The 20,398-nt window shown below is 41.6% G+C and overlaps 1 protein-coding gene across 1 annotated transcript in view; it reads left to right on the forward strand.

The window, feature by feature from the left end:
- Nucleotides 1-19,687, forward strand: part of CCDC32 (coiled-coil domain containing 32) — a 61,977-nt gene extending 42,290 nt beyond the window's left edge. The window contains exons 3-4 of the mRNA XM_044294072.1: nt 6,838-6,994; nt 19,379-19,687. Of these exons, the coding sequence (XP_044150007.1) occupies nt 6,838-6,994; nt 19,379-19,517 (296 nt within the window). The 3' untranslated portion in view covers nt 19,518-19,687. The remainder of the gene's footprint in view (nt 1-6,837; nt 6,995-19,378) is intronic.
- The last annotated feature ends 711 nt before the right edge of the window (nt 19,688-20,398 follow it).

The raw sequence follows: 20,398 nt of genomic DNA on the forward strand, positions 1-20,398 counted from the left end.
CTATGGGACCTCTCTCCAATTGATATTGGTTAATTTTTATTTATTTTATTTTAATTCATTTCCCTATCCACATTTGTTTGCATGGGATTTACCTACATGTTACTGCCTTTTGCAGCCCTCTAGCCCTTTCCTGGGCTGGTTTACAGCCTTTTTAGTGCCAAAAAGTTCGGGTCCCCATTGACTTCAATGGGGTTCGGGACGAAGTTCGGATCGGGTTCGGATCCCGAACCAGAACATTTCCGGGAAGTTCGGCCGAACTTCTCGAACATCCAGGTGTCCGCTCAACTCTAGTAATGACCCGTTTATTCCCAGGCAACGTTTCAGCCCACTCAATGGGGCCCTTGTCAACCTTTTTTTCACCATACTTGGAGTGCTGCCTATTTTTGGGGTATATTATATGGTATAAATACAGCTACAGAACGTGTTTTTTTTTTATTTTTTTGTTTTGTTTTTTGCCTCATTTGAACAGAAATAGTTTTTTCCCCCCAAACCTGATTTCAAGTGTTGGTTTAGAGCAGGGATGCTCAACCTGTGGCCATCCAGCTGTTGTACAACTACAACTCTCACCATGCCCTACTGCAGGCTGATAGCTGTAGACTGTCTGAGAATGCTGGGAGTTGTAGTTTTGCAACAGCTGGAGAGCCGCAGGTTGAGCATGCCTGGTGTAGAGGAATAAGCTCAATACAACTGTACAACACGTTTCACAATCCAGAGGGTTGTGTTTTAAATCTCAGTGAAAACACCTGAAATAGTAGTTTGAAACCTGCGACAGGGCATCTACAGAGAGTTCAAGTGTTTTCTGCGTAAATAGTAATAACAGTGTACAACGCGCGTTTTACAATCCAGAAGGTAACGTTTTAAATCTGTGAGTGAAAACACTTGAACTGTCTGGAGGTTTCCTAGTATTTCAAGTGTTGGTGAAGTAATTGGGGGGAGGGGTAATAATCTCATTGTACTTCATTAATTCCAAAGTAAAATGTCAGCAGCAGAGTCTTCAGGGTGTTTGTAGAAAGGGAAGGACAATTTATTCCGCCTTTCCGTCTTTAACCACCTCAGGACCGCCGTACGCAGGATTGCGTCCTGCCGGCGGTCCTGCTCTTCTGGGTGGACGCATATACGCGTCCTCCCGCGAGAGCCGAGATTTCCTGTGAACGCGCGCGCACAGGCGCGCGCGCTCACAGGAACGGAAGGTAAGCGAGTGGATCTCCAGCATGCCAGCGGCGATCGTTCGCTGGCAGGCTGGAGATCCGAATTTTTTAACCCCTAACAGGTATATTAGACGCTGTTTTCATAACAGCGTCTAATATACCTCCTACCTGGTCCTCTGGTGGTCCCTTTTGTTAGGATCGACCACCAGAGGACTCAGGTAGGTCAGTACAGTAGCACCAAACACCACACTACACTACACCCCCCCCCCCGTCACTTATTAACCCCTTATAAACCCCTGATCACCCATGATCACCCCATATAAACTCCCTGATCACCCCCCTGTCATTGATCACCCCCCTGTCAGGCTCCGTTCAGACGTCCGTATGATTTTTACGGATCCACGGATACATGGATCGGATCCGCAAAAAGCATACGGACGTCTGAATGGAGCCTTACAGGGGGGTGATCAATAACAGGCGGGTGATCACCCATATACACTCCCTGATCACCCCCTGTCATTGATCACCCCCCTGTCATTGATCACTCCCCTGTAAGGCTCCATTCAGACGTCCGCATGATTTTTACGGATCCATGGATACATGGATCGGATCCGCAAAACACATGCGGACGTCTGAATGGAGCCTTACAGGGGGTGATCAATGACAGGCGGGTGATCACCCATATACACTCCCTGATCACCCCCCTGTCATTGATAACCCCCCTGTAAGGCTCCATTCAGACGTCCGCATGCGTTTTGTGGATCCGATCCATGTATCCATGGATCCGTAAAAAATCATGCGGATGTCTGAATGGAGCCTTACAGGGGGGGTGATCAGTGACAGGGGGGTGATCACCCTGATTACCCTGATCACCCCCTGTCATTGATAACCCCCCTGTAAGGCTCCATTCAGACGTCCGCATGCGTTCTGTGGATCCGATACATGTATCCATAGATCCGTAAAAAATCATGCGGATGTCTGAATGGAGCCTTACAGGGGGGGTGATCAGTGACAGGGGGGTGATTACCCTGATCACCCCCTGTCTTTGATAACCCCCCTGTAAGGCTCCATTCAGACGTCCGCATGCGTTTTGTGGATCCGATCCATGTATCCATGGATCCGTAAAAAATCATGCGGATGTCTGAATGGAGCCTTACAGGGGGGGTGATCAATGACAGGGGGGTGATCAGGGAGTCTATATAGGTGATCACCCCCCTGTCATTGATCACCCCCCTGTCATTGATCACCCCCCCCTCCCTGGTAAGGCTCCATTCAGACATTTTTTTTGGCACAAGTTAGCGGAAATTTTTTGTTTGTTTTTGTTTTTGTTTTTTCTTACTAAGTCTCATATTCTACTAACTTGTGTCAAAAAATAAAATCTCCCATGAACTCACCATACCCCTCACGGAATCCAAATGTGTAAACATTTTTAGACATTTATATTCCAGACTTCTTCTCACGCTTTAGGGCCCCTAAAAAGCCAGGGCAGTATAAATACCCCACATGTGACCCCATTTCGGAAAGAAGACACCCCAAGGTATTCCGTGAGAGGCATATTGAGTCCATGAAAGATTGAAATTTTTGTCCTAAGTTAGCGGAAAGTGAGACTTTGTGAGAAAAAAACAAAAAAAAAAATCAATATCCGCTAACTTATGCAAAAAAAAAAAAATTCTAGGAACTCGCCATGCCCCTCATTGAATACCTTGGGGTGTCTTCTTTCCAAAGTGGGGTCACATGTGGGGTATTTATACTGCCCTGGCTTTTTAGGGGCCCGAAAGTGTGAGAAGAAGTCTGGGATCCAAATGTCTAAAAATGCCCTCCTAAAAGGAATTTGGGCCCCTTTGCGCATCTAGGCTGCAAAAAAGTGTCACACATCTGGTATCGCCGTACTCAGGAGAAGTTGGGCAATGTGTTTTGGGGTGTCATTTTACATATACCCACGCTGGGTGAGAAAAATATGTTGGTCAAATGCCAACTTTGTATAAAAAAATGGGAAAAGTTGTCTTTTGCCAAGATATTTCTCTCACCCAGCATGGGTATATGTAAAATGACACCCCAAAACACATTCCCCAACTTCTCCTGAGTACGGCGATACCAGATGTGTGACACTTTTTTGATGCCAAGGTGGGCAAAGGGGCACATATTCCAAAGTGCACCTTTCGGATTTCACCGGTCATTTTTTACAGATTTTGATTGCAAAGTACTTCTCACACATTTGGGCCCCTAAATTGCCAGGGCAGTATAACTTCCCCACAAGTGACCCCATTTTGGAAAGAAGACACCCCAAGGTATTCCGTGAGGGGCATGGCGAGTTCCTAGAATTTTTTATTTTTTGTCGCAAGTTAGTGGAATATGAGACTTTGTAAGGAAAAAAGAGAAAAAAAAATAATCATCATTTTCCGCTAACTTGTGACAAAAAATAAAAAATTCTAGGAACTCGCCATGCCCCTCACGGAATACCTTGCGGTGTCTTCTTTCCAAAATGGGGTCACTTGTGGCGTAGTTATACTGCCCTGGCAATTTAGGGGCCCAAATGTGTGAGAAGTACCTTGCAATCAAAATGTGTAAAAAATGGCCTGCAAAATCTGAAAGGTGCACTTTGGAATATGTGCCCCTTTGCCCACCTTGGCAGCAAAAAAGTGTCACACATCTGGTATCGCCGTACTCAGGAGAAGTTGGGGAATGTGTTTTGGGGTGTCATTTTACATATAACCATGCTGGATGAGAGAAATATCTTGGCAAAAGACAACTTTTCCCATTTTTTTATACAAAGTTGGCATTTGACCAAGATATTTTTCTCACCCAGCATGGGTATATGTAAAATGACACCCCAAAACACATTCCCCAACTTCTCCTGAGTACGGCGATACCAGATGTGTGACACTTTTTTGCAGCCAAGGTGGGCAAAGGGGCACATATTCCAAAGTGCACCTTTTGGATTTCACCGGTCATTTTTTACACATTTTGATTGCAAAGTACTTCTCACACATTTGGGCCCCTAAATTGCCAGGGCAGTATAACTACCCCACAAGTGACCCCATTTTGGAAAGAAGACACCCCAAGGTATTCCGTGAGGGGCATGGCGAGTTCCTAGAATTTTTTATTTTTTGTCGCAAGTTAGTGGAATATGAGACTTTGTAAGAAAAAAAAAATAAAATAAAATCATCATCATTTTCTGCTAACTTGTGACAAAAAATAAAAAGTTCTATGAACTCACTATGCCCATCAGCGAATACCTCAGGGTGTCTACTTTCCGAAATGGGGTCATTTGTGGGGTTTTTCTACTGTTTGGGCATTGTAGAACCTCAGGAAACATGACAGGTGCTCAGAAAGTCAGAGCTGCTTCCAAAAAGCGGAAATTCACATTTTTGTACCATAGTTTGTAAATGCTATAACTTTTACCCAAACCCTTTTTTTTTTTGCCCAAACATTTTTTTTTTATCAAAGACATGTAGAACAATAAATTTGGCGAAAAATTTATATATGGATGTCGTTTTTTTTGCAAAATTTTACAGCTGAAAGTGAAAAATGTCATTTTTTTGCAAAAAAATCGTTACATTTTGATTAATAACAAAAAAAGTAAAAATGTCAGCAGCAATAAAATACCACCAAATGAAAGCTCTATTAGTGAGAAGAAAAGGAGGTAAAATTCATTTGGGTGGTAAGTTGCATGACCGAGCGATAAACGGTGAAAGGAGTGTAGTGCCGAAGTGTAAAAAGTGCTCTGGTCATGAAGGGGGTTTCACCTAGCGGGGCTGAAGTGGTTAAGTGCCAGAAAACACACTTGCAAACCATTCCATACTTTGTGTGACTGTGTACATTAGGCCAAATGTCAGGAATATAAAAGGGTTCCAAACAAAAGACCCATGGCCAGACAATGTCCTCCCAGAGCCAGAATGTGGGTAGTAGCAGCATCAGCTGTCCCCCCAGAAGTAGTAGTAGTAGGCCACAGTTGTCCCTGCCTTCGGAAAGGCGCAACATTATTATTGAGGAGAAAGAGGTTGAGACTGTGGATTGGATGGCTCACTCCTCCTCTAGCGCACTGTGCAAGCGGAGCCACCCTCCATTTACCATTATGGGAGTTCTGAAAATAGCTGCTCCCTGATTCGGCTATTTTCACTAGTTCCATAGTGGTGAACGGAGAGGTGACCATGCATATGCAGTGTGCTGTCCTTCACTTCTGTGGGACTTTAGAAAACAGCCAAGCACGCTCGCTCAGCTCTTTTTAAAACCCATAAAGGTGAATGGAGAGCATCCGCACATGCATGCTCTCCCTTTGACTTCAGGGTCCCTGTTCTGGAGATGGCACCAAGTCCCAGAGTTGGGGAGCGGTATGCCACTAAAGTCTGAGATGACTATAACCCTTTGGCATACACTTGGAACTGTACCTACCTGTAACATCCCATTTAAGTTAATACAAGTTACACAATAACTAACAATAGCGATGCCTGTTATGGCTGTCAGAATGCGGGAAGTCAAAAAACAATAATGGCACCCAAATTTCCTGTATTCAAAGGGTTAAAGTAAATCTTTAATTAAGATTCTGTTCAAGATGTGAAACATACAGTATAACATGCTTCAGCTTTTTATATTCTGTCATGTACACTCACCTAAAGAATTATTAGGAACACCTGTTCTATTTCTCATTAATGCGATTATCTAATCAACCAATCAGATGGCAGTTGCTTCAATGCATGTAGGGTTGTGGTCCTGGTCAAGACAATCTCCTGAACCCCAAACTGAATGTCAGAATGGGAAAGAAATGTGGGCTACAACAGCAGAAGACCCCACCGGGTACCACTCATCTCCACTACAAATAGGAAAAAGAGGCTACAATTTGCACGAGCTCACCAAAATTGGACTGTTGAAGACTGGAAAAATTTTGCCTGGTCTGATGAGTCTCGATTTCTGTTGGACATTCAAATGGTAGAGTCCGAATTTGGCGTAAACAGAATGAGAACATGTATCCATCATGCCTTGTTACCACTGTGCAGGCTGGTGGTGGTGGTGTAATGGTGTGGGGGATGTTTTCTGGGCACACTTTAGGCCCCTTATTGCCAGTTGGCCATCGTTTAAATGCCACGGGCTACCTGAGCATTGTTTCTGACCATGTCCATCCCTTCATGACCACCATGTACCCATCCTCTGATGGCTACTTCCAGCAGGATAATGCACCATGTCACAAAGCTCGAATCATTTCAAATTGGTTTCTTGAACATGACAATGAGTTCACTGTACTAAAATGGCCCCCACAGTCACCAGATCTCAACCCAATAGAGCATCTTTGGGATGTGGTGGAACGGGAGCTTCGTGCCCTGGATGTGCATCCCTCAAATCTCCATCAACTGCAAGATGCTATCCTATCAATATGGGCCAACATTTCTAAAGAATGCTATCAGCACCTTGTTGAATCAATGCCACGTAGAATTAAGGCAGTTCTGAAGGCAAAAGGGGGTCCAACACCGTATTAGTATGGTGTTCCTAATAATTCTTTAGGTGAGTGTATATTATGTTTATCTGACATTGGTCAGATATTGGTACTAGATGTTGCCAATTACCAATATAAAAAAGATACGGATGACGGGATAGGTTTTATGTGTCAATTGAATCAGTATTTGTAACCACTTCAGACTAGTGATTGATCAAATCTTGTGGTTTATTTATATATATTTTTTTTATATCCTTTCAGAACGCAGGTTGCAGAAAATTAAAGGTCAGACTTCTGAAGTGACATCCAAGGACATGTTACTATCGCTAGGGAAAGCAAAAAAGGAATGCTGGGACAGATTTTTACAGGAATCCTCAGAAACCGAAGCCTATATTGAAGCAAGTGACGTGGACAATAGGTATTGAAAACGAACCTATTATTTATTATGATACATTAAAGACAGTTACTGGAATGTAAGGAATCATTCTGTTCCCTCTCGGTAAGATCATTCTCAGGGGAGGATGATAATATGCACAAAAGTCCATGTTACTCCTCCACATGAGGTCATGTTATACCGGGAAATGAGGATCTATGACACTCCTTCTCCTCGAGCAGCCTGTCAGCACATTCCCCATTTGCCTCTGTGCTGTGGTTTGAGCCTGCTGAGACTTGTAGTGCACTAGTGAACTTGTGTTGTACCTGGCAACTGCCACAGTGAGATCAGTATCATATTCATCGTCACCTGCAGCAGTTCCAGGATCTCAGATACCATCTCCTAATTCCCTGTCCCTCTCCCTCATCCACCCCTCTTCTTATGTACTTTTGGCAGAACCCAAGCCATCCATGTCATGTTTTGCCTTTGTATCTTTACAGCCCTGCACCAGTGTTTCTGTGCATCCTGTGGCCGCTGAGCATTGATTAGTGACTGATTACTTCATTGATCAGCATCTGTGCTCAGTTTTTGTTTTTTCCATCTGTGCTCGTTTGTTTGCCTTTTTTTTTTTTTTTTTTTTTGCACCAACTTTCCCGTCTGCGTCCTGTAGCTGCTGAGCACCGATCAGTACCATATACAGTATTACTGGTCGTAATAGTAATTAGGGGCTAATTGTGTTTATATAAAAAAAAAAAATCTGCAGCACTCTCAAAAGTAAAAACGAGGAGTTTATTCACCTATGTGGACAACATATTTAAGCATAAAGTGCATGTGCATACAATCGGTAATCAAACAACATGATTTCATAAAATAATTTTTAATATGCACTTGACACTACTTGAAAATTAATTATTTTATAAAATCATGTTGTTTGAATAATGATTGTAGGCACGTGCACTTTATGCTTAACTATGTTATACACATGCTTACATGGTGCTTGAGAAAGGCTCTAGTGTTTGAGCCGAAACGTCGTGTCCACATGGGTGAATAAACTCCTCATTTTTACTTTTGAGATTTTTTATATTTTTTTTTTTTTTTATTATTTGGACTATAGTCCTAGTCCTTTAGGCTTGCACCTCTACCTTCACTTGAATTACTATTTTCCAGTGCTGCCATTCTTAATTTTTTTTTTTTATAAATATATATTTTTATAAAAATATATATATATATATATATATATATATATATATATATATATATAAAGAAATAAGCACACCGCAGCACATCCGTCTGGTGAAAAAATAGTGGGATCCTTTATTCACCCAGGTAGCGACGTTTCGGTCCGCTTACTGGGACCATTTTCAAGCGGCTTGAAAATGGTCCCAGTAAGCGGACCGAAACGTCGCTACCTGGGTGAATAAAGGATCCCACTATTTTTTTCACCAGACGGATGTGCTGCGGTGTGCTTATTTCTTTGTCTATTGACACTTTTGGACCTGGTGTCGACACCGCTGGCACCCAGCATTTTCTACTAGGTGTGCTGCCCTGAATTTTCATCACTATATATATATATATATATATATATATATATATAATTTCATATACCTTATTTTTCTCCCTATAAGATGCACCTAGGTTTTTGAGGCGGAAAATAAGAAAAAAAAAATTTGAACCAAAAGGTGTGCTTTTGGTGAGTTTTGAACTAATGGTGGTCTGTGGATGACACTATTATGGGGGATCTGTGGATGACACACTGTTATGGGAAATCTGTGGATGACCCTATTATGGGGGGGGATCTGTGGATGATGCACTGTTATGGGAAATCTGTGGATGACCCTATTATGGGGGGGGATCTGTGGATGATGCACTGTTATGGGAAATCTGTGGATGACCCTATTATGGGGGGGGATCTGTGGATGACGCACTGTTATGGGAAATCTGTGGATGGCACTATTATGGGGGGGGATCTGTGGATGGCACTATTATGGGGGGATCTGTGGATGACACTGCTATGGGGGGATCTATGGATGACACTATTATGGGGGGATCTGTGGATGACACTGCTATAGGGGGGATCTGTGGATGACACTGCTATGGGGGGGGATCTGTGGATGACACATATATAGCATCCTATGCTATATATGTGTCTTCCACAGATCTCCCCCATAACACTGTCCTTGTGTAAAAAGTGACCCCCCCCCAATACAGGGGGTGAAGGTCGGCAACTTGTGTTGGAATCGCGGTGGTGCCCGGTGCAGTCACTGTTCTCTATTACACCGGACTCCTTACAGCAGTACAGGTGAAACTCTAAAAAAAATTAGAATATCGTGCAAAGTTTATTTATTTCAGTAATACAACTTAAAAGGTGAAACTAATATACGAGATAGACTCATTACATGCAAAGCGAGATATTTTAAGCCTTTATTTGTTATAATTTGGATGATTATGGCTTACAGCTTATAAAACCCCAAAGTCACAATCTCAGGTCCCCTTTGCTCAGGGGGTACGGATTAATTAGCTGACTAGAGGGTGACACTTTGAGCCTAGAATATTGAACCTTTTCACAAAATTCTAATTTTAAGCTGCATTAATGCAATTCCTTTTAATTTGCTTTACTGAAATAAATTGACTTTTTCACGATATTCTAATTTTGTATTTATAAAGTGAAGTCATGGGTAAAGCTTTGTTAAGGTATAGCAATCCTCTGCAGCAGTAGCGCACGTAGTACTCACTATGAAACTCCTGTAGCAGGCAGGGCGGCCGGCAGCGTAACATCACTCACTTCGCGCCTGCTCCGCCTGCTTCATTCATAAAGTGGGAGGAGCATGCGCATGAGGAAGTGAGTGACCGGCCAGCCTCCTGCTACGGGAGTTTCGTAGTGAGTACTACGTGCGCTACTGCTGCAGAGGATTGCTATACCTTAGCAAAGCGATTTACCCATGACTTCACTTAATAAATACTGCTGTGAGCGGGGCCTGGTGTATTAGAGAACAGTGACTGCCACGGGCCCCCGCTGCGATTCCAATACAAGTTGCCGGCATCCAGACCCTCCTCCCTCCCCGCTGATACAGTGCAGGCCGCGCTGTGCAGCAACGTAAAAATGGCAGCATTCGCCCCATAAGACGCACTGCCATTTCCCCCTACTTTGGGGGGGGGGGGGGGGAAGTGTGTCTTATAGGGTGAAAAATACTGTGTATAACATATATATATATGAGAGAGAGATGAAAAACGGACAGCACTCCAAGTAAAAGATAGTGGTGTTTATTCACCCTTGTGGATGGGGTAAGCTGCTACATCCCTGGACCTAGCCCCCTCCTTGTGTTTTTTCCGGTGCCGCCATCATTTTTCCTTATATATATATATATATATATATATATATATATATATATATATATATACCGTATTTTTTGGTGTGTGTGTGTATGTATGTATGTATGTGTGTATATATATATATATATATATATATATATATATATATATATATATATATGGAAAATCCAACAGTAACTGAAGTGCCTGCAGTATAGACGTAACCAACCATCAAAACATACAAAAGGAAAACAACCGCAGCACTTCCATAGATGAAAAAAATGGTGGAGTCCTTTATTCACCCACGCAGCATTTCAGTCCGCTTTCTGGGACCATTCTCGAGCAATGCATACATAAACTTGGTGCATATTTATAGGGTGTCAGTACATTTACATAATTGCTAATCACTTAATAGTAATTTAGAAAACTGTACCATAATATACATTAAAAAGACCAACAGTGTACATGATTATACATTATATGCCAAATAAAGTGCTCAGAGCTCTAGTGTAAAATGTATTTCTTTTAAATTCATATATAAAGGACCAGCGTTATACATAATTAATGTGCATTATCATCAGGTGTGGGGGGTGGTAACTTATGGGGAACACAGACCGCTCACCTGGAAACGATACAGAATGTATCAGTGCGCATGTCCGCGCGTCATAATCACGTGATACATCACATGATCGGGCAGAATATCGCAGGACAGGTATAAGGTTCCCATGCGCATGCCTGCGCGTCACTGTCACGTGATACATCACATGACCAGTGTAAACAAAGTAGCGTATCCTGGTAACCGGGTGGTAGTAAATCAAGTAATAGAATATCATCCAATGCGGCATGCAGAAGGAACGGGAAGTGTGCAATTAAGCGCACCTAATCCGAACCCATATCGAGAGGCACATGTGCTGAATAATTTGCTATTACCCGACACATACAGGTCAACCGATCTAATCTGCCTCCCCCTAGGATGACAAGTAAAAGAGTATACACGTTATGTATATGTATAAACACTGTGGGGTACAGGATACGTCACCAAATGTAATTCCACAAGGGAACGCCCCCTGTGTTTTACAATAACAAAATTATCGGGATCCATCATTCCTGACATGCCTTAAAAAAAATGATCATACACCAAAAGGACTGGGAATAAAAGGAAAAAAAGTGCACAAAAATCAATACTGTCGACTGTGTTTCTTTCTATTTGGCGAGACGGTCATATGTTCACCTTCCGGAACAACCCTAAAAAATAAATAAAAGTGTTGTATTATAACCCTAAAAAAAATAATGTACAGATGCCATATGAGACAGAAAAAAGACTAAGGTTAAACAAATAACCAAGGTCTGAATCCACATTGACACCATTTGGTCTCAACGTGTTGAATTTGAATATCCACTCTGCTTCCCGTTTTTTTAATAATTTGACACAATGACCCCCCGTTCTTGGAGGGGGAACCTGGTCAATAATCATACATTTCAGGTCACATTCAGTATGTTTTTTATCTATGAAATGTTTAGGCACCGATAAGTCTTTACGTTGTTTTCTAATCGAATAACGATGCTGATTAAATCGTGTTTCAAAATCACAGGTTGTCTCCCCGACATATAGCAAATTGCATGGGCGCCAGAGCACAGATATGACCTAAGAAGAGTCGCACGTCGGGTAGTGTCTGATGGCATCTGCCACCTGCGTACTCGGGGGTGTACAATGTGTACCCGTAATCGTGTATTTGCAGCTCACACAATGTAAGCATGGATAACATCCTCATTTCTTTTAAGTAAAAAATGTCTGCTGAGAGGTCTTACTGGATCCTATATAGTTTTCTACTAACCTGTCTTTAAGATTACGGGACCTCCTTTAGGACATCAACGGTTTAGATTTAAATTGTGCAATATCCGCATGACCACTAGTTAAAATAGACCAGTGTTTGAAAATGATCTTGCTGATATGTGCACTCATGTCATTGTACGTCAATACAAAAGGTATACGCTGTCCATGGTAGTCCCTGGTGGTCTTTTGTAATGTTTTAGATCTATCAATCGATTGGAGACGTTTACGTTGTTCACATAGTACTCTTCGGGGATAGCCTCTGGCCTTAAATGAGTGTTTATTGTTTTATCTAATTCACTGCCATTACTGATGATCCTCCTAGCCCTAGTGAACTGACTAAAGGGTGAGGATTGGGATCATCTTGCGGGGGTGTGCACTGTCAGATCTTAAAGCAGTGTTTTTATCAGTCGGTTTAACATATAGACTGAAGAGATACATCTACATCCAAAAAATGTATTTTTTCACGTGAAAATTCCAAGGTAATATTGTATATCTGGAAATAAGTCATTAAGAAAAAGATGGAAAGATTCCAATTCTGCTATCGTTTCTGTCCAGATAACAAAAATATCGTCTATGTATGGCCACCACCTCAGCACATGGCTGAAGTGGTGCGACACATAGACGTAATGTTCTTCCACATGGGCGACGACCATGTTGGTGTAAGTAGGCGCCACATTCGTCCCCATGGCCGTCCTCTGATTTGCATGTAGTGTTGAGTATCAAATGTAATAAGGATAGAATGAAATTTCTGCATTCTTGTGTAAACTCAGAGGTGTTCAGAGCCTCCCTGACTGCCGACATACCTAGATAGTGTTGAATAGAAGTATATAGGCTGACAATATCGAAGGTTACCACAATGGACCCCTCTGGTTGCTTAATATGGACACCCTGCTAGAGACAATGGGCCTACCCGGTGGGCATTGTGCGTTTTTGTGGATTTTGTGCAATAAATAAAACAATAGAGTGATTGGATGTTCCACAAGCAAAAATTCACATAGTTTATCGTCAATCAAACCTGATTGGCGATAATGTTCCTCAAGATCACCTATTTTCCTTTGAATCTGAAATTTAGGATCTCCTTGTAATTTTATGTATATATTATCATCCGATAGTTGCCTGTTGGCTTCCATCAGATACATAGATGTATCCATGACCACTACCCCACCACCCTTATCAGCAGGCTTGATGGTGAGGGAGTGGTCATGGATCAATTGGTTTAAAGCTCTAATTTGATGTCCCAGTATGTCTTAAACATTGTATGTCCCTCATGACAGCAGTGAAAAATTACTCCTCAATTGTAAACCCTAATCGGATAGACATAATTCATGTTCCCTAGTAGAAGACATCACATTACATTTGTTGTGAAAAAATATCTTTAACTTCAAAGATCTAAAGAAATACAATAAATCAGATTCTAACTGAAACCCGTCAATATGGCTAGATGGACAAAACCTTTTTCCAATACTTGTGTCTCTGTTCTGGAGTAAGAATATGAGGCGAGATATTTACCACAGTTTGTGAGATTACATCCTGGATTTTTTTCTTGTGGCTTTTTTCTGTTGTTGTGTCCTATAGGATCTAAAAAACAGCTGAGTTATCCAAATTAGACTCCTTTTTTCGTTTTTGTTTTTTATTGTAACTAGAGCGTCCATTTTCAGTCCAAGTGTATATACATGGCCAGTTGTATAGTCCATAGCATCCCTTTGCCATTTATTCCTCTTAGTATCCTGTGTAGGGATCGACCGATATTGATTTTTTTTTAGAGCTGATACCGATAATCTGTGAACTTTCAGGCCGATAGCCGAAAATTTATACCGATATTCTGTGAATTTTCATTTTTGAAAAAATAAAATAAAAACATTCCTACATCTGCTGAAAATGAATGTTTATTGTTAACGTGTATTTTTTTTGTTTGTAAATCTTTCTTTTTCATTTATACTTAATATTTTGGTGTCTTTTTTAAAATTTTTTTTTTTTTTACTAACTATTAGCCCCCTTAGGGGCTAAAACCCTTGTCCTATTCACCCCAAAAGAGCTCTAATAGGGTGAATAGGACTTCACACTGTCCCTGCTGCTCTGTGCTTTGTGCACACAGCAGCAAGGGAGCTAACTATGGCAGCCAGGGCTTCAATATCGTCCTGGCTGCCATGGTAACCGATCGGAGCCCCAGGATTACACTGCTGGGGCTCTGATTAGAACTGCCACTGCACCACCAATGAGATTATTTGGGTTGGGGGGAGGGGGCTCCTGTGGCCATTGCCACCAATGATTAATACTGGGGGGCTTGGGTGGGGGGCGCACTGTGCCACCAATGAAGATAACTCTCTCATTAATTCATGTACAGGAGGCGGGAGCTGGCTGCAGAATCACATACCCGGCTCCCGAACTCTATGAGCGGTAGCTGCGATCCGCGGCAGTTAACCCCTCAGGTGCGGCACCTGAGGGGTTAACCTCCGCAGATCGCAGCTACTTTTCATAGAGGTCGGGAGCCGGCTATGTGATTCTGCAGCTCCCGCCTCCTGTACATGAATTAATGAGAGAGTTATCTTCATTGGTGGCGCAGTGCGCACCCTCCTCTTCTCTCCTCTCATTGGTGGCAGCAGCAGCACAGGGGGAGGGAGACACTGCTGTCTTCTCCCCTGTGCTGCTGAGGGAACACGGAGAGCGTGATCCTTGTTCCCGATTCCTCATCGGAATATCGGCAAGATAGATGCCGATACCAATAACGTTAAAAATCCTGAATATCGGCCGATAATATCGGCAAAACCAATAATTGGTCGATCCCTAGTCCTGTGTCTCTTTCCGTAGTTTATCCAGATATGGTTGAAGTTTGTCCATGTAGTCTTTAAACTCCTGTTCTTAATAATTCCTCCGATTCCAATTTGTTAGACAGAGTGGTAGATAAGTCCTTGATATGTTCAATACCATTGAGTCATGTGAATACTTGTTTGAAATCTGTTCATATTTCGCATGAAAGTCAGGGTCATGTGAATACATTGATGGCTGTGGTTGTATACACATACCTCTAGGGATACGATTAGTTTTCGCATATTCTACCAGTGTAGTGGAGTGTAATTCCATAGTAATGCATCGTTTAGTCTCATGTTCATACCTTTTCTTCCTATCCAACAATGAAGCGATTGATAAAAACTCCATATTACCTTTACATGTCTCTATGATTCTGTCTCTATCAGCGTAGACCTCGGGGGAGGACTGTTCCCCTGGGGGATTCATATTCCAGTATGCAACAAGCAAAAAAAAGTTGTGCCGGCTCTTGTGGTTCAATGTATAAAGTGAGAAAATCCAAGGCAGCACCAACAGTAACTGAAGTCTGGAGCGCCCGCAGTATAGACGTAACCAACCGTCGGCAGTCAGGGAGGCTCTGAACACCTCTGAGTTTACACCAGAATGCAGAAATTTCATTCTATCCTTATTACATTTGATACTCAACAATAATAATTTTTTATTTGGAGATGACCACTACATGCAAATCAGAGGGACGGCCATGGGGACGAATCTGGCGCCTACTTACACCAACATGGTCGTCGCCCATGTGGAGGAACATTACGTCTATGTGTGGCACCACTTCAGCCATGTGCTGAGGTGGTGGCCATACATAGACGATATTTTTGTTATCTGGACAGAAACGATAGCAGAATTGGAATCTTTCCATCTTTTTCTTAATGACTTATTTCCAGATATACAATATACCTTGGAATTTTCACGTGAAAAAATACATTTTTTGGATGTAGATGTATCTCTTCAGTCTATATGTTAAACCGACTGATAAAAACACTGCTTTAAGATCTGACCATGCACACCCCCGCAAGGTGATCCCAATCCTCACCCTTTAGTCAGTTCACTAGGGCTAGGAGGATCATCAGTAATGGCAGTGAATTAGATAAAACAATAAACACCACGGTACACCATTTAAGGCCAGAGGCTATCCCCGAAGAGTACTATGTGAACAACGTAAACGTCTCCAATCGATTGATAGATCTAAAACATTACAAAAGACCACCAGGGACTACCATGGACAGCGTATACCTTTTGTATTGACGTACAATGACATGAGTGCACATATCAGCAAGATCATTTTCAAACACTGGTCTATTTTAACTAGTGGTCATGCGGATATTGCACAATTTAAATCTAAACCGTTGATGTCCTAAAGGAGGTCCCGTAATCTTAAAGACAGGTTAGTAGAAAACTATATAGGATCCAGTAAGACCTCTCAGCAGACATTTTTTACTTAAAAGAAATGAGGATGTTATCCATGCTTACATTGTGTGAGCTGCAAATACACGATTACGGGTACACATTGTACACCCCCGAGTACGCAGGTGGCAGATGCCATCAGACACTACCCGACGTGCGACTCTTCTTAGGTCATATCTGTGCTCTGGCGCCCATGCAATTTGCTATATGTCGGGGAGACAACCTGTGATTTTGAAACACGATTTAATCAGCATCGTTATTCGATTAGAAAACAACGTAAAGACTTATCGGTGCCTAAACATTTCATAGATAAAAAACATACTGAATGTGACCTGAAATGTATGATTATTGACCAGGTTCCCCCTCCAAGAACGGGGGGTCATTGTGTCAAATTATTAAAAAAACGGGAAGCAGAGTGGATATTCAAATTCAACACGTTGAGACCAAATGGTGTCAATGTGGATTCAGACCTTGGTTATTTGTTTAACCTTAGTCTTTTTTCTGTCTCATATGGCATCTGTACATTATTTTTTTTAGGGTTATAATACAACACTTTTATTTATTTTTTAGGGTTGTTCCGGAAGGTGAACATATGACCGTCTCGCCAAATAGAAAGAAACACAGTCGACAGTATTGATTTTTGTGCACTTTTTTTTCCTTTTATTCCCAGTCCTTTTGGTGTATGATCATTTTTTTTAAGGCATGTCAGGAATGATGGATCCCGATAATTTTGTTATTGTAAAACACAGGGGGCGTTCCCTTGTGGAATTACATTTGGTGACGTATCCTGTACCCCACAGTGTTTATACATATACATAACGTGTATACTCTTTTACTTGTCATCCTAGGGGGAGGCAGATTAGATCGGTTGACCTGTATGTGTCGGGTAATAGCAAATTATTCAGCACATGTGCCTCTCGATATGGGTTCGGATTAGGTGCGCTTAATTGCACACTTCCCGTCCCTTCTGCATGCCCCATTGGATGATATTCTATTACTTGACTTACTACCACCCGGTTACCAGGATACGCTACTTTGTTTACACTGGTCATGTGATTTATCACGTGACAGTGACGCGGAGGCATGCGCATGGGAACCTTATACCTGTCCTGCGATATTCTGCCCGATCATGTGATGTATCACGTGATTTTGACGCGCGGACATGCGCACTGATACATTCTGTACGCCATACAATTATACCGGCTGAGTGTCCTTTCCAGGTGAGCGGTCTGTGTTCCCCATAAGTTACCATCCCCCCACACCTGATGATAATGCACATTAATTATTAATTATGTATAACGCTGGTCCTTTATATATGAATTTAAAAGAAATACATTTTACACTAGAGCTCTGAGCACTTTATTTGGCATATAATGTATAATCATGTGCACTGTTGGTCTTTTTAATGTATATTATGGTAGAGTTTTCTAAATTACTATTAAGTCATTAGCAATTATGTAAATGTTCTGACACCCTATAAATATGCACCAAGTTTATGTATGCATTGCTCGAGAATGGTCCCAGAAAGCGGACTGAAATGCTGCGTGGGTGAATAAAGGACTCCACCATTTTTTTCCACCTATGAAAGTGCTGCGGTTGTTTTCCTTTTATATAGTTATTTTTTTTCTTGCTGTAGGAAACACTACTTTTTTTCTTTTTTTGTTACTAAATATTCATTTGTTTTCGTTGTTACAGAATTTTATTTCAAATTTTTAATACAACTCCTTCACATTTAAAAGCACTACATACACACCCCTGCGAATAAATCCAATTAATACACACTTCACACATGTTGCATCTTACACATTTACACACACCTATAAAAATGTCCCAGTCATCAAGATACTAGTTGATACTAATCGTGACATCACTGGGCCGGCGGTAAACAGTGAGAAGGCCGCGGCGCTGCTGGAGCGCCGCTGCCTTCTCAAACAGCTGATCGGCGGGGGTCCCGTGTGTCAGACCCCCGCCGGTCAGAAGCTGATGATCTATCCAGAGGATAGATCATCAGTTAAATTAAAGTGCAGAACCCCTTTAAGCATGGAAGAGTGATAGAAAAAAATAGGCTATTTTGTGATGACACAATCCCTTTAAGGCCCCTTGTAGACAAGCGCGTGCGGATTAGGTCCGGATGCATTGCTAATGCGTTCAGTGAAAAATGCGCGATTTCGCAAACAAAGTCATTCAGTTTTGTCTGTGATAGCATTCAGTTTTTTCCGCACGGGTGCAATGCGATTTAATGTGTTTTGCACGCGTGTGATAAAAAACTGAAGGTATACAAAAAACATCTCTTAGCAACCATCCATGAAAAACACATTGCATCCGCACTTGCCTGCGGCTGTGATGCGATTTTCATGCAGCTCCATTCACTTCTATGGGGCCAGCGTTGCGTGAAAACATGCTGCAATTTTCACGCAACGCACAAGTGATGCGTGAAAACCAACGCACATGTACACAGACCCATTGAAATGAATGGGTCTGGATTCCGTGCGTTCGCATCACACATTGCACCCGCACGGAATACTCGCTCGTGTAATATCGGCCTAACTGTGGGTATGTAAACGTATATTTCCCTACTGTGTTTAGATGTTCCTAGTAGATCTGTGTCAGTGTGATGTGCATGGGTGTATAGAAGTAATATGTCTGCTAATCTAATTTGTGTGTAGGTCCACTTTGAGTAGGTTTCGAACGGACTCCAGTTTATGTGAGGATATGGCTGTTTCTAGTAAACATATGGTTATATAAATGGGACATCTACATGTCCTACAAGTAATGGTTGACAAGATAATACCGATGCATCAAAAATAATTTCCAGAAATATATTCAACTCCAGAATCTTTTTACACAATGGATGTTAAGCCGGACAAAGTGCCTATAATCCTGACAAAAGGGTAACACGTTCCAAGTCATCTGTTTCATACTGACCTAATCTATTACCTCAGCATTACATCCCCTGACATATATTAAATCAAAGCTCATTACCCTTGCTTAGTCTCAGTGTTTTGGCTTTTATTTTTAACTGCCTACGCCTATTGATTTCCTTCCTTTTTCAATTCTCACATTTTCAGCAAGCTAGAACATTTGAAGAGGTGGCTGCAGCCAGAGAAAGTGGCGATAAATGCAGAGGAGGTGCAGTGTCTAATACCTGGCGAATCTCCGTTGATAAATGGCGAAAATGAGCAGGACTCTTCTTCTGTTGAACAGTGAGATCCTCTGTGCTGCTGGTACCCAGCTACGTGTCTTACGTTCCATATAGCTGAGTAGTTGGTAAAGGGACTGTATATACTTACACATAAAACTTTCAGCTCAGACAACGTAATCAACAAAAAATGTAACGCTATATAATTCAATGTAATAAAGTCTTGGCTATATTTGTATTTTTACATTTGATTTGTTTTACATTATATTTTAAAGGCTATGTACACCTTTGGGGGCACTTTTTTTATTTTTGCATTGCACTCATTTTTAGCTAAAAATCTTTTTTTTTAATTGGTCTTATTAAACATTTGGAGCCCCTTTCTCTGTACAGCCTTGAGATTCTCTAGGACCAGGCTCTGTGTTTATATTGTTTTCCATCAGGCAGCTCAGCTAAGGGCTCCTTATCTTTCATCTCCTAACATCCTAAACACTCATGGATCGGTTCTTCTCTTGCTGATGAAACTATGGCTTAAATAAGTGTTTATAAGCTGTTACTAGTTCATAGATAAGGGGTCACAAGGCAAGCAGATAATGGCTCAAAGTGAATGTGAAAGTGAGATACTCACAGGCAAATAGTTAACCCTACATGGCAAAAACTACACAATATTTTAATGAAGGCCAATTGAAAAAACTATGTTTTTAGCTCAAAATGAGTAAAATGCAGTAATAAAAAAATTGCCCCCAAAGTTGTTAATAAGCCTTTAATACTGTGTTTTTAAGAAGTACATTTTTTTGCATAGGCTGCACAGCAACAAAGTTATCCTTGATGCACTGCAAAAAAGACTCTAAACTGCAGTGCAATTTCATTCATTGTTATATTGGGCATAGAATCGCCCCATAATCGCCATGAATCACGGGTGACTAAATACTGAATACTTGCACCAAAAACA

This window comes from Bufo gargarizans, chromosome 5 (genome assembly GCF_014858855.1).
Source record: "Bufo gargarizans isolate SCDJY-AF-19 chromosome 5, ASM1485885v1, whole genome shotgun sequence".
NCBI lineage: Eukaryota > Metazoa > Chordata > Amphibia > Anura > Bufonidae > Bufo > Bufo gargarizans.